At 38.5% G+C, this 15,389-nt stretch overlaps 2 protein-coding genes across 6 annotated transcripts in view; both read right to left on the bottom strand.

Annotated features, from left to right (window-relative positions):
- Positions 1 to 3,027, bottom strand: part of bicd1a (bicaudal D homolog 1a) — a 33,788-nt gene extending 30,761 nt beyond the window's left edge. For all 4 annotated transcript variants that reach the window (XM_038706968.1, XM_038706967.1, XM_038706966.1 and 1 more), the window contains exon 1: positions 2,511 to 3,027. In XM_038706968.1, coding sequence (XP_038562896.1) covers positions 2,511 to 2,726 — 216 coding nt within the window. In that variant the 5' untranslated portion in view covers positions 2,727 to 3,027. The remainder of the gene's footprint in view (positions 1 to 2,510) is intronic.
- Positions 3,028 to 6,569: 3,542 nt separating this feature from the next.
- On the bottom strand, positions 6,570 to 9,386 carry LOC119893956 (intestine-specific homeobox-like). 2 transcript variants are annotated; one of them, XM_038706385.1, is made up of 5 exons: positions 9,099 to 9,386; positions 8,940 to 8,999; positions 8,653 to 8,801; positions 7,360 to 7,473; positions 6,570 to 6,970 (listed from the first exon to the last, which is right to left on the bottom strand). In XM_038706385.1, exons 1-5 carry the CDS (start codon positions 9,310 to 9,312, stop codon positions 6,794 to 6,796), a joined length of 714 nt encoding a protein of 237 aa, XP_038562313.1. In that variant the 5' UTR covers positions 9,313 to 9,386; the 3' UTR covers positions 6,570 to 6,793. The 2 variants fall into 2 exon arrangements, with proteins under 2 accessions (XP_038562313.1, XP_038562314.1); XM_038706386.1 differs by having other exon boundaries at positions 8,940 to 8,996.
- Between the last annotated feature and the right edge of the window lie 6,003 nt (positions 9,387 to 15,389).

Here is a 15,389-nt window from a genome sequence, read left to right as displayed (position 1 = left end):
CAAACACAGTAGGAACATGCATTGCAAATCTGGCCAGCTTGCACACACACACACCTGCACACAAAATGACATATACTCAATGGAATCTCTATATGGCCTGCTGTCTGTTTAGAGCATACAGATATAACTCAATATCTGGTAAGATAGTTGAAAGCTTTTGAAAAATGAACACTGACTGGGTGAAACAGAAAATACAATCTACTCTCAAATAACAGAAAAAAAAGACAGCAAGACTGTGTAATGGATTTTTGGTCTTTCATAAGAATAAACAACAAGATAGTTAGGCCTCTCAGTCCCAGAAGCAATTCCAATTTCCATTTGCAGTTTCCCTGCCCTTTATATAATGCACCTCTCCTGAGTACAGCGAGAGTAGATGTGATGTTCTTGTAGTGGCAGGTTTGCACTCTGCCTTTCGGTCTCATATTCACAGAAGTGTGCGACAGACTGATAGAAAGCGGGACGAGTTTTTCTGTGGAAGTAATATCACCTCCGGAAAATGTTCCCTTTGTCAGGCGAGAGCAAAGACAGAGACAGACAGACACACAGACAGAGAGACATGCAGGTTGGGAAGCACAGAATACAATGGAAGCAGATGTGAACAGATGACAGATCACATCAAGATTAGCTGACATATTTAGAGAAATAAAAATCTTTTTTAAAATACAGGATGATGCAAAAGTAAGTGGACTATTAGCAAAGAGACACAAAAAGCACCATATTGTATGCTAAGTGACTACATGATCCGCTGATATTCAGAATATTATGTATATAGCAGGCAAATCCACCCTTCTGGTAATTGTATAATAGAGCTATGGTATGGTGTCTTAAAGGTTAGAAGGACTTCTCTTCTGGCATGTAAATCCTTTGTTTTCATTCATCTAATTTCTTTCACATTTATTGTCTTTCTTCACTCTATCCTCTCCATCTCATCCTTTCCACCAGATCCCCTCTCCTACACAGCCAACGTGCTTCTTTCTCTTTGTCTCGTCATATTTCCCCCCCCATCATCCAATAATCCATAAGTGTGAGATATCAGCTGCCGGCTGTATCGGGGTGTCTCTTCACATTAACTTTCTGCTGTAATCTGCACAAAGATCATTTGGGTTATGGGTGCAAGTCAAAACAAAACGGTCAACTAGTCAAGCAGTGGAACAAAAAGGCACTGTGAAGAGAGTGAGTGATCTTAATACATTATATAACCATGTACGCATAATGTAACATGGCAACTATATTCGAGAACCTAGAACCATCAAATATTTGGCATTTTTGATGGCCTAAATGATAAATAAATTGCTAAAAAATTGGCAATTTATTTTCATGTTGATCGACAAATCAATTACTCAACTTATCGTTACAGCTCTAATAAACATACACTTTCTTAAGAATTGTCTTGTGACTAGGCGACCTTTATCTTCTATCTGCTTTGTGTAGATTGGAGAGGACACTGTCTAAATAATGACAAGGCTTTCTAAGTTGGCAGCAAAGAGATCATTTTTCCTTTCTCTACCTCTCTCTCTATCTCACACACAGACACACATAAACATAGCCTTCAGCTCCTATTGCTCTTGGCCCTCTTGCTCCCTAGCATCTCCATGAGCAACCTTGAGCTATGAAGCCCTGTCAGCATCCGCTTCTTGTTGTTGTATTAAATAATGATATATATTAACAGTCAGCATTCATTATTTGGTGTGAATCACACAGAATTTCTCTCCATCTTTGGTGTGTGGACTTTTAAGCCCAAGAAACATGAACAACAAAGCATTTTGGAAAAGGAGTAAACGTTTATGTAATCTAAGAATTTAGTATCTCTACAGTAAGTCTTGATGTCCTTGTATCTTCGCACATTCTTTATGGAGATCCTTATCTTGACACTTGGATCAATGGACAACTGAGCAGCCACACAATCTGTGGTGCACAACTCTGAAGATCCAATTACTGAGGGATTTGTGAGAAAAACATATATCTTAGCAAAATACCAAAAGAATCAGAGTCCCACCAGAGTTCCTGAAAGTAAGGACTGTTGCTACGCAGGGGAGGAATCTTGAAACAATGAAATTCAGTGGTGCGGCAGGTGGAGTAGGATGTCATTGTGTTCTTGCAGAATCCTGAGCTTGCAATATAGGCCTACATATGTGCACTGTCTTGTACCCTACTGTTGCCTATAGATGCACTGCACAGAAAAAGCATAAATTATTCACTTTTTTCAGATTATTATAACTTATTCATACCGGACGGAGCCTATAGCATCAAACAGACTGTGATAGGGCCTATCCTTTATGCACATATTTTCACATAAATTCAATTTAATGTGTTCTTCCTCATTTTGCCAGGGACCTTGGAGACCACAGAACGACCCCTGCTGGTTCCCACTCCCACTTTGAAAGTGCATATTAACACAACAAACAAGACATCACTCATAGCTTTAGGTGGGTGCAGCTGATTAACACACACCTGACTGCAGTGCGTTTCCCACGGTGTGAAAAAGCAACAGAACCCCCCTTTTCTCTTACCTCCTGTAATTGTTCCAGTTCCTTCCTGAGTGTCTCTTGCTCGGTCTCCAGGTCTAAATACTTCTGCTTCAGCGCCTGGTTCTCCTCCAGGACGACCAGACCGCACTCTGCAGCCCGGATCTTCTCTCGGTTCGCCTCGGCCAGCTCCTGGGTAAGCCGCTCCAACTCGGCCCGGTACTGATCCACCGATTCCCCGCATCCTCCATCGGCGGCCATCGCCCCTTTCTCTCTGTGTGTCTCTTGTCTGTTCCCCTGTCGGTCTGCGGCTCCAACCACCGTGTCTCCGTGTCTCTGGACAGTGCCACAGAGGCGGGCGGAGGCTGCGAGATGCTGATATCCGCCCCCTCTCCTGACAGCCAGTGCAGGCAGGCAATGGAAATATAAAACCAAATAAATAATATTTACCTCGACAATGTTGCCAACAGCATCTAGCAGCAGGTAAATAACATTGAAAGGACCATAACTGCTGGTAGATATGGAGCCTTGCGATTTAAATTCAGGTCAGTGTTGCCTTCAGTGTGACACTCAGCAAAACATAATTTCTGCTTATTCATGGGTGCAAGGGCGCCACCTGTCCGCTGCTTTCAGGCACAGCGTCATTTCTATCTATAGCTATGCAAATTCTACACGTGTCAAAGTCCCAATTGCAGCCAATCACATCCCATTGAATGAACACAGACTTTTTTCAAATACTTTTATACTGTAGTAGCACACCTGCCTCTGTACTAGATAAATGCTCTCAGTAGACCTATTCACACTCAGTTATGAACAAGTATTGCATTGCACTGGGTGAAGAAGTGACAGAAGTCTTGCGTACAGCTTTCACACAGTAGCAGCTGCCTGCAGACCTCCATGCCATTGCTGCAGAGCCTGTATATACTTTATGTCCACTTTCCTTTTTGTGCAGTTTAAAAATCATGTTCAATCTAGTAGTAAAGTATGTCTTTAACAGCAAATGCTTTGACTTGTGATAACAAGAAAAGCACAGGTGCTTTCTAATAACAGTAACAACCGCTTGATGAAATGCAGATAAAATAATTATTATTAGTTTCACCTGCGTTTGACAAGGCGAGATGTTAGTCTTGACAAAGGTCTACTGGCTTCAGGGTGGAATCTCTCTATCTACTCTATCCACCCATCTCTGTTTATTGTGCTCAATATATGTGGTACAATAAACAGACAGTAGCCTATTTATTGAAATGAACAGACTTCTGCCAGCACAGAAACACATCACCCCTGACATGGGTTCCCTGTTTGAAAACTGCATGGCTAATGTACAGCTCAGTAATGTATTTTAAAGCAGAGTTTAAGGTCCACAGCTGGATGATGGAGAGATTTTGTTGCTCACCTGTTGGCAAATACCTGAGGTAATCTTAAGGAAGGGCTATAATTGATATTTTGACAATAACGATGTATCAAATGAAATTGCCTAACCTAGTACAGAGAATAATCACCTGAATCTGCAGCCCCCCTCAGCTATACAGAGTTTTATAGGGTGTTTCAGCTCATTGCTCACCGCTCTCATGGCATCAATCTGAGCGGCAGCAGGCACCTGTTTTCAGCAGAAAACCCACTGTACATTACCTGCTCAGAACCAAATGGCAGACAGGCAACTAGCTGGTGAACATATTAAAGTATTTAGCAGCTAAGGGGCCAGATCTTTCTTCTTGGGAGTTTGGTGGAGACCAAAAACAGAGCTAAAAGACATATATTATTGGATGCTAAAAGAGAGTGAATATTGGACTTACATTTGCCAAGGGCCACAAACACTACTCCAAATGAATAATAATGTTATTCCATTACTTCTGGATGTGTAAATAAGCCACTGTTTGCCATATCAACTTAAAGACAGGGTAGGTAATGTATTTCAGAAGCTTTTATTGTTCTATTTGTTGAAAAAAATCAAATGCTCTGAGAGAAAACAAAAGAAAAAAATCAGCTGTCTGTGGCAGGCCTGTAATAAAGGATTGGCTGGTCTACCTGTCTGTCAACCTGCATGCACTCTGCACTCATTGCACATGATCTTGTGTTTTAAGGGGAGTGGCTTTGCAAGGGGGTAAGCCACAGTTGGAACAGTGAAGCCGACCAAAGCCTGCATGGAAGGTTCCATGTAGGCCAAAAAATGACGTCAAAACCCGGTGACCTCCCGTCACACATGAGATATGTAACCATATTGGTTAGATTATAAATGGTGTTTGGCAGGTGAGCCTGGTAGGTGGGCTGATTAGACAGCGACAATCTGAGTCAGACAAACACACTGAACCATGAAACTTTTTGTTGGCGCAGCTACGCAGCTACCAGAATTACAGTGTATCTGCTGGTGCTTTAACGTCATTAAACCACGATTATGCTGCGTGATCATGCACAGTAGACGCTGGTGCCAACAGGAAGTAGCCCTGTGGTAGTATTTTATTGCTCCAAAACTGTCTTCACTGCTGTGCATTAAAATTTGCTGAGGGGCTTTGTCCAGTAATATATTGTCTATGAGCTTTGGAGGCATGGCTGATGGGCAGGGGTGGGATTTTTTCAGATGGATACTTTCAATATCCAGCTGTCTCTTGCTAGTTTCTCCAATATTGCCTACCTCAGCTTTAAAGGGTGATACTATGTCAATGTTGTCTTAACAACTTGTTTTCGCTGACAAGTGGACAAAAAATAAACTGTTATTGTAGTTTTTGATTGAAGATAAAAGTATATTAAATACTCAAAGAAAACATCTTATTCATCCAGTCTGTGTCAACTTATGTTACATTAGAAAACGATCTAGATATACTTATGTTATCCAGAATTTCCATTATTTCCATTGCTGAAATATCTAAATGCATTAGTGACCACTAGAAATGCCGGCAATCAAACCAATTATACAGCCAATCAACATGTAAGAGAGTCTTGTCGAAGTGAGTTCCTCTCAAAGTTGGTCAGTCCTGTGCTTAACAGCAGGATAGACAACTGAAAAAATAGTTCAAGACAAGCAGTATTGACTAGTCCCTTCAATAACTGTCTGTGGATGGATTGATGCCCCTTTTGACCTGTATTTTAGTGGTCTCTGCTGTGTTATTTATTTGTCCTGAAAAGCAATCTCAGAACATGTTATTCAGAGAATTGTCATGTCAGGTGTTCATCTATCATAGGCTACTTAGATGCCAATTTGCAATCGCAATAGTAGAACCTACATTATGATGAAAGGATAGCTACAGAAGCATGGTCATAGTTTTCTGATTGACGCTCTCCACCAATTATTTTTGTTGTCTTAAACCCCACCCCTGCAGCCAGGAGTGAAATAAAGTATATCACAGCAAACCATAAAGGGTTAAAGAAGATATGACCGGGGTGAAAAGTTTACTCACAGGCTTATTAAATTTAATCAGTTATGGTGTTGATAGTGAAGGCGATGCTGTGTTATCTTTGTTTTATAATTTATAATTATTCGCAAATGGTCTATGTAACACTTCTTGGAAAGAAGCGATTCATCTCAATGTTGGAGCCATATCTCAGAACAATTTCACTGTTTGAGGTGAATGAAAACAACACAGACAGTTAGCCTGCACTTCAAGTTGTTTAGTCATTATTACACGGAAGGCTTTGAAATACATTTACTGAGGTAATATTAGCTTAACAAAACGAATAAACATGAATAAAAACATCTATTGATTTTTGTACTTATTTAATTTAAGTTACAATTATGTACATATATCTACAGCACCAATGTACAGATATTGTCTTTACCTTCAGCTAATATTTCCCCTTTGATCCTATTCAATAAGTTCTCTAAGTTCCCTGGCTGACCTGCCAATAACCCCTATGTACGAGGCCGAATTAAGATAAGGACAGGTTGTCAGAAAGTCAAACAGATGAACAGTTTATGGCAGCTGTGTATCTTATCTCTGACAAGGAAGTGTGGTGTCATGAAAACATCAAAACGCTCTCTTGCACAAAAACACAGCTCTCTACCACCAAGTATACCACAGTAAAGTGTTCCCTGAAACCTTGATCTGTACAAATAGTACAGACTTATCACAATGTATTTTATTACAAAGAGAGTCAACTGATGCCAGGATATTCATTTTGAATGTCAACTTTATTGGTAAATGAAAAAAAAAAAAAATCCAGTTGCGAACTTTCTTTCAGGATGACAACACAGTGTAGAGAACACAGTTGAAAGCTCAAGCAAACAGTTATTAAATGTTACATATTACAGACTGTAGTTGTTTTGTGTATCACCAGAAACTCATGATCTTTGCACCATGATGTGCAATGTAAAACGCTTTGACACAACAGTGTCATCATTTATATCTGTCTGTCCCCAGCGGGTCAAAATACAGAGTCCTATGATCTGCAGAATGTGTGTCGGTCAGCGGGGCGGGAGTTGATCTCGCTCTTAGGAACAGCCTTGATTGGAGGGGTTTAGGTAAGCAGCACGGCAGCCAGCACTCCGCCTGCAGCTGGGGCTTCTGTAAGAGCTGGAAGAGTGCATGGTGATGAGAAGTTATCTCACTGAATGTTGTTTAAATCACAGATTTAACCTGTGTTGGCAATACAGTACGATCACTTTTGATTAGATTTTACACAGTCAAATCATGTAGTTGTTTTTGTGAAAAGACTGACATTGCATCTTATTGCTACACAGAATGTCAGCTATCTATTTTCTTTTTTTTGTGAGCATTTGCTTGTAATTTAATTTTACAGTATTGCATTTTTAAATAGTTTTTATTATTTTTCCTTATTTTTTTTACTTCAACTGCTGTTAAAATTTTCAGCTATAGGACTATAATGAAGATGGACAAATATACTATGCAACAAATTATACTTATCATATGTAGTAGGTGCAAAGTGATTGTTCTTGTGTTACCTCATAATAAAGCAGGGGATGACTGGCTGACTGTATGCGTTGACTGGCCATCAGCTCTATATCCTTCAGTGTTTCAGCCTTCCTCCATTTTGCTCTGCGGTTCTGGAACCAAATCTGAAGCACAAACAACACATGTGAAATACATTTACATATCACAACTGAACCACACACACACACACACACAGATACAAAGAAAGACCTATTTTGTTACCACTTAGGACACATTGAAAGAATTCATCATCCATCAGTTCTTTATTACACATTTTTATCCTGTACTGTGCCATTTATTTATTTAAGTAGCTGTGCAAAGACTATTCCTACCATTTCATTGAGGACTATTTAGAATAATCAATTTAGTGTTTGAGGACATTCGCTGAATTGTTAGTAAATACAGTTTGACTTATTGGCTCCTTTTTCAATTAACTCAAATGTCAGCAATACATCAGTTGCAAAATAAAGGTTAAGTGTGGTCAGATTTGACCAATTTTACTCATAATAGGAATCAAATGATGATACTGGTTTGACATATCAGAATAACATCACATTATTAAATATTGCCTCATTTTAATGTGCTGAATATTAAGACATGGCCATTAAGCCATAGTTGAAAAAATAGAGCTATGAGAGGGGTTAATATTCCGAGAAAAACTCCTAATTTCAGAAATGAAAGTCATACAATTACGAGAGAAAACGTGAATATTCTCTGATATTATAAAGAAATAAATGTGCCAGAAAACTCTACAACTCTATCTATCTGAGACTTAACTATCTAAACTCTCTGAGATTAAAGTCACAAATTTGCCAGAAAAAAATAGTAACGATAACGTATCATTATTATAAAAAAAACTCGCAAAATTCTATTTTTCAGATGTGTTATTAAAGGCTCTGTGAGCTAAAAGCAGGGCAGATGCTGAAAACGACAGTGTGACCATGACAAAGACGCGACACATGCTTCCAAATGGCTTTGTTGCTGTCTGACAGCTCCACCTCGAAAGGTCTGCGCTGACTCTTATCTTGAATTATTAATGACGTAAATGTACGACTTTAATCTCGGGGAAAGTTTTTAACTGAACTTTAACTCCGTAATTTACGAAAAAACACGTACAATGGGCTTATGTCGTCATACAATAGGCTACTGCAACATTTAAACACACCAACCATTAACGGACTGCTGAATATTGCCATGACAGTTCTTGGTAAAAAAGCAAAACTAACAATGTCACTCAAGGACACCAGTGCGCATACTCGCTCATTTCTAGAAACTGGCAGACAAGGATGAATTATGCGTCCCACCTGTATTCGGCCCTCGGTGAGGTGCAGCCGAGAGGCTAACTGGTCTCTGGCGTTGACATCTGGGTAGTGAGTCTGCTGGAAGACTTTCTCCATCTCCTGCACCTGGAACGGCGTGAAAGTGACCCTGGTTTGCCTCTTTTTCCTCTCACCTGTGCACAAATTACAGTCTCTGACTTCTTCTTCATCAGCATCATTTAAACATGCACCTCACCGTGTGACTTCTATTTTAATAATAATAATAATAATAATAATAATAATAATAATAATAGGGATTTTTTACTACTTACGCATGCAGTCTGTCGTGGCTTTTGGAGACTCTTCAAGTCGTCTGATTTGTGGAGTTTCTACTGGCAGAGAGAGCATTCCAGCATTAACAGGACTATTTTCATAACTATGTTGTAGCAACTCCCCTTGGGAGAATTTCAAAAAACAAAACAAAAAGATACCTGAGAGCTGATTAGATATTCTGGTGTTCTCCTTGATAACAGACCAGTTACGCTGAGCTATTTTATCTTTTCTGACACATGTGGGCCTCCTCAGTATTTCTTCAATCGAATGGGATAGTTTTTTGCGTGCCTGAGATTCCCTTTCTTGATCCACGCAGGACTCCTTCTCTGAGTCTCCTCTATTCCACATTTCCAGCAGTGTATCCTCCGTCATCAGATGTCTCTTAAGAGTTTGGAAGAGCTCAAAATATCCCGACCTCCTCTTACGCACACCTCGTCAACTAAGGTGATGAAGGTAAGGTTGTCCTCCCTCTCCTGTCAGCCTTTGTTTGACCCGGATCACATGGTCATTATTAGGGAGGAGCGAGTGGCAGTCTGTAACTTCTAGGAAAACTCAGCAATCAGCATCCGTTCTTGTCAAGGTTTTTTTTCTTTCAGTGTCCCTGAAGAACTTTTAATTGAAGGTGTGCTCATTGTAAATGTGTAAAGGTATAGCCTACTCCTGATACAATTATCTGCCCTTATCACTCTTTCATACACACACAATTTGATAGAACTGCTACAGTTAATCTGACCTTTTATTACCTTCAGTGTAACCTGCATAAAAAAACAAATTCATGCATTTTAGGGTACATCTCCCACAAGGTGGTTCTGTAGGTTGATTAACACAGACACTAACCATCTATAAGGCATATTTAAATTCTTGCTTCTCTTTCTTATCACCAGATTTATTGGAAGGCTAACTAACCTTTATCACCTTGGCCTCAGTATGCCCCCTCACACTTCAGTTCAACTCAGAAACACTGGGAGCAGTCATGTGTGATTGGTATGTCGCCATCTAGTGGTGTTTGTGATTCAGTGCATTTACCCCCCCCCCCCCCCCCCATTAGTGAGAATGTAATATTATGATGGTGGTGAAGGAAATATTCAGACCGTTTACTGTCTGCTTTGAAGATGTTACTTAAGTCAAAGTATGTAAGTACAATCAGGACAAAGCACTTAAATAGAATTAAAATTAAAAGTAGGCTAATTAATGTAGAATAATCCACCCGTGTGACTGTTATACTATTATAAAAGATTATAGTTACTTATGCTTTAATGTAAAAGCAGGCTTTTACTATTGTAGGTGGAGCTAATTTTGGATTAATCTGCTAATCTCCATTATTACATTGATTGTTTGGTTTGAAAAAGTGCTGTCACAATTATCCAAAGCCCAAAGTTCTCATTATGTTTATCTTGCCCAATCTATAGTCCAAACATCGAAATGAAAATACAAAATATTTAAATAAGTAAGATCATCAAAAGGAAGAGCAGAAAATCACGATGTAGCGATGTGATTTTTAATATGATAAAAAACAACAACTGCAACAACAAGCATGTCTGAAAGCAAAAGAAACATTGCTACCGGCTCCACGTGGAGAAGTTAGTTCCAAAAACTTCAGTACTGTGGAAGGGGTTACAAAAGTAAGATGTACAACAAACCACAGTAATATGTAAGAAGTGCCAGAAGACTGTGAAGACAACAGAGGGCAATACAACAACCTTATTTCACCACCTCAAGCAGAAGCACCCGGCCAAGTATGATGAGAGCCAAAAATCCCAAGAGGAGAGCTCAAAAGCTATTGTAAGAATAAAACCAAATATATCCTTCAGTATTTTATCATATTATCAAGAATAATATTATTGGAGAAATACCCTGAAATATAAGGGAAATGGTTTAAGGGCCACATCTATCCACACCTAGCTGGAACCATGAAATGTTTTTGCATAAATAATAAAATAATTGACTAATTGTTTTAGTTATATTAGTATATGCTGTTGGGTTGTTTAATTTATAACAAAACATCCTCTTTGTATGTTGTGTATGCACAAATCTAAATTTATAAAGTAACTGGTAACTAAAGTTGTCAAATAATTGTAGTGAAGTAAAAATATTTCCCTCTGAAATATAGTGGAGTAGAAGTAGAAAGTGGCATGAAAAAAACCCACACACTTGTGCCTCAATTTTGCATTTAAGTACAGTACTTGAGTAAATGTATTTCGTCACACTGCATTACGAGGCCTAGCTGTATACCATACCAAAGATCAAGTGATTTTAATAGACCTTCTTGGTGGCAGACATTTTGACACTCCATAGGAGGAAAAGCACATGTGTATTTAACATTAATGATAGCTGTGTTTTAAACTTGACACTACTAGTTTTAATGCAGGCTTTGCTACACTAAAACTGAAACCAAAAATGCATCATCAGGATCTTTTTCTCAGACTTCAGAAAACTCCTCCAGAGCCAGGCTGAGTAAACTCCCCATGCAGAGTAAGCTGACCTTCATGTGTGAAATCAGTGGTGTGCACCTTTAATATATCAACATCACAGTTTACAATGTCGACATCACTTGACTCAATTGACAGATGTAAATTTTCGTCTGAATGCAGGTTTAATTTTTTGAGTACAACATATAGAGGAGCAGTCATTTAATAATCAGTTCCAGTATGGTATGCTACAGGAACATGAAGCCTGTAGGTGGTGCTGTTTTCTTACTCCTCCGGTCCCTCCAGTCGCAAAATGTGACTCACGTGTGTCTCTTATTGACTTTCAAAGGGAAGATTACAGCTAATTTATTTAAATAAACATACATGTTACCCTAGAGTATGGTGAAAAACAAACAATTTATGAATAGAACTTTTGCTTTCTGTCACATCTGAGCATGGAAACAAAGGTTAAGCTTATTATTTAAATGCACCCAAAACTGCACTCTGTTAAATCAGAAGGATCACGGGATTTTAGTTTTATAAATGATGTCTCCCAGGTTGCCTCTCCTCGGGACTTTCCAGAATGCTACAGTAGGCTAAGGATAATGACTTCATTGTTTTGTTTTTCAACAATTTTTGGTGCTGTTTTAGTGGTATAATATTATTTGCCCAGTAAATCTTGATCAGTTTCCCTGACAGTCTATTACTGGAAAAAAGGTAATCTTTAATGTTACATACTACACCTCTGAGGTTAGACAATTTTTTTATTTTATTTTAGACAATGCCTATCATTTTCTCAGTCATACTGGAGCAAAATATTCTCATATCTCATGCAAAGCACCCAGTGAATGCTTATGGTTACCATAAATTAAAATCATTTATTATTATGGCAAAATATACCTTCTCTTAAAAGTTAGCTTGGCATTTAGTAATACTGTAAATAATATCTTGATATTATGATAATGTAATTAAAAATCATTGAAATTGAATTCTCAATATAGACAGCATTCATCAACATTACCAAAATACTGGTTTATGTGCTCTAATATTCCAAATGTGACCAAACCTTAAGATTTTTTAAAAATCTAATTCTTCTCTACAAGAGCTGAAAATCTTGAGAAGGAGCAATGGCCTTTTTTTTATATGTATATGTGTTCATTTATAGTTTATAGTTCATATTTAAATTTGACATTAGGCCTTTAAATGAAAACAATGTTCATTATCTCCTTTTAATTTCAGCATGTGCAACTCATTATTCTGTAAAAGATTCCCAGCCCACTTAGCGATTGATTGCGTATTGCTCCCTCGCCCAATTTGATGGAACAGTCTCTCAGACACACTTTTTAAAAGTACACTGTCTCTGTGGTTTAATGTGATCATGTGCCTCTGATGCAAAAACTCGAATGTGAACGATACGACCAACAATAGTTTGTGGTTCAAGAAGGAAATAATGAAATCTTACTTCTTTCTTCACAAAATTGGCTCTGCTTTGGTGACAGGACACATTCATAAAAATGATTCATGTTAAGGTAGAGCTGTGATAAGCAAGCTTTAATGAGCAGATGACAGCCGTAGCTCATTACTCTCAACTCCGTCTGTGACACTGGTTTACATTTAATACCCGGCTCACATTTAACATCATCTTTATGACATGATTCTGGCTTAATTCAGCCTTCACAAAATAGTTTAAAGGACTACTGGCACCGTCCCAGGCCTTCACTACCTGACATGTGATGGATTCTTATATAGGCTACTGTGCGCAGTCACATGCACAGAGCACAAGACCTCATGATGTCCCAGGGCTGCTTCTCTCTGTGCTTTGCCAGTTTCATGTGAGCTCAATTTCCTTCAACTATTCTATTTGGTGTATTTTTTCAAGCCCCCATTCCTACTATTTAAACAGTCCATAAAAGTCAAGACAAATGCTCTCTCGTAGTAACTTGAAACTGTCTTTTGAATTCTTCCCAGACTGTTAGAAGAGAGCATTATCTCTGAATGAGATAATTATAAGTTTCAATTTTCTAAAGTAGAAGGGTCTCATATACAGGTTATTTGCTGGTTTTCTGTCAGATTTGTGGTTCAGAGATGGCAATAACAGATAGCTGACTGGTTGGTCCAGACTGAAATAGCTTGACAATTAACTTTTAGATGGGTTGCCATGACATTTTGTACAAACATTTATGGTATGAATAATAATAACTTTGATGATGCCTCTCAGTTTTCCTTTAGCGCCACCATGAGGCTGACATTTGTGATTTTGAATGAAATGACTCAACTATATTGCTATGTAGCAGTAGGGAGTTAGAAACTTCATTTCAACTATATAACCTGTTATATTGTGACAAAATAAATCTACCTACCTACCTAAGATTGCCATGACACATTGTCAGAATCAGAATCAGAAGGAGCTTTATTGCCAAGTAGTGTTTTACACATACTAGGAATTTGCTGTGGTGATAAGGTGCTACACGTAGACAAACATACAGTCAACATAAATAAATGTAGAAATATATAAATATGGAATGGAAGAACAACGTTACAGATATATACATGTGCATTATTAACAACAAAGATCAACAATCAACAACGAATATGTACGATGTGCCAGGTCTGTGCCCAACACGAGATGAAACAGTATTTACATGTGCGGAGACATTTGTATCATTTGCAAGGGGGGAGTGTCAGTAGGGGACCCGGGCCTTGTTAATGAGGCTAGCTGCAGATCTTTCCTGCTCGCCTCAGAGTCCTCGAGGCGTACAGGTCCAGAAGAGAAGGAACATTGCAGCCAATCACCTTCTCTGCAGAGCGAATGATGTGCTGCAGCCTGCCCTTGTCCCTGGCAGTGGCAGCAGCGTACCAGATGGTGATGGAGGAGGTGAGGATGTACTCAATGATGGTGGTGTAGAAGTGCACCATCACTGTCTTTGGCAAGCTGAACTTCTTCAGCTGCCGCAGGAAGTACATCCTCTGCTGGTCCTTCTTGGTGAGCGAGGTGATGTTCAGCTCCCACTTGAGGTCCTGGGAGATGATGGTGTCCAGGAAGCCGGAAGGAGTCCACAGTGGTGACTTGGGAGTCACACAGATCCACCTGCTGTAAATACAGATATTCACGTCTCCGTCAGGATAAATTGTAATAATTTTGGTAATCTTTTCATCTAGCGCCACCATCAGGTCTAAATTATAATTTTTCCAGTACTTTAGTTGATGTCTAAATTTGCAAACATAAAGGCATTTTCATCAGCCTCAGCTGCACTTTTTTTGTATATAATACACTAAAGATCATGAACATGGTAAACAGTATTGCATTATAGCATTAGAATGTTAGCACTGACATTGTGAGCAGGTTAGCAGGCTTACTTTAGCATTTAGCTGACATTTACCTCACACCTCGCTGCTAGCATGGCAGTAGACTCCAGTCTTGTTTTAGACACATCCTCAGCAGTCTTAAAAGGTTAACAATGCAAGATTTGCTGATTTTTGTTCTACAGTTTTTACTATAAATTCTACTATGGAAAGTGTGGTGTGCGTGTGTTAAAAAGACATTTTTAGAGAATGAAATTTATAGACCAAAGTGCCATACTGTAGCCTCCTAGCAAATATCATAAAACAGTGATTCTGTATTTCCTGAAACAGAAGGAAAACAATGAGATTCATAATATATATCATATGTCAAACATTTCTTGTAACTCCAGATTCTGTAATTGTAATGTACACACTTTCAATGTATAAACATATTAAAAAAGGATCTAATAAATTTGTAATAGTTTAAAAAACTCTAGTTTCCAGACATTATGTGAGTGAATGATTATGAACAATCCTGTGACAAAGGATCTGAAAAATACACCCAAACATACAGATTCCTAAAGTGTGAGAATCTGAGTTTTTTGCTGCTATATTACAGATGCCCTCTTTTAAACCTTCTTAATTAAGCAGATGTGGGCTGCTATCACACTCTTAATTTGACTACAATTCTATTTAATCTAATATCATTTAGCTTTACGGTAAATTAGGAAATGAAATTAACATTTACTGAACATTTAA

Source organism: Micropterus salmoides, unplaced genomic scaffold, assembly GCF_014851395.1.
Source record: "Micropterus salmoides isolate LMB-PRFRI ecotype aquatic unplaced genomic scaffold, ASM1485139v1 Ms_hic_scaffold_8, whole genome shotgun sequence".
Lineage (NCBI taxonomy): Eukaryota > Metazoa > Chordata > Actinopteri > Centrarchiformes > Centrarchidae > Micropterus > Micropterus salmoides.
The sequence above is the reverse complement of the archived record's forward strand: the minus strand, read 5'-3'. Positions and strand labels throughout refer to the sequence as shown.

Excerpts from the sequence above, each read along its gene's own strand:
- LOC119893956 (XM_038706385.1), bottom strand. The coding sequence starts at position 9,312 with ATGACGGAGGATACACTGCTGGAAATGTGGAATAGAGGAGACTCAGAG. Across the intron at positions 7,474-8,652 it reads TCACCGAGGGCCGAATACAG|ATTTGGTTCCAGAACCGCAG; the intron begins GTGGGACGCATA and ends TTTGTGCTTCAG. Across the intron at positions 6,971-7,359 it reads ATCCCCTGCTTTATTATGAG|CTCTTACAGAAGCCCCAGCT; the intron begins GTAACACAAGAA and ends GCACTCTTCCAG.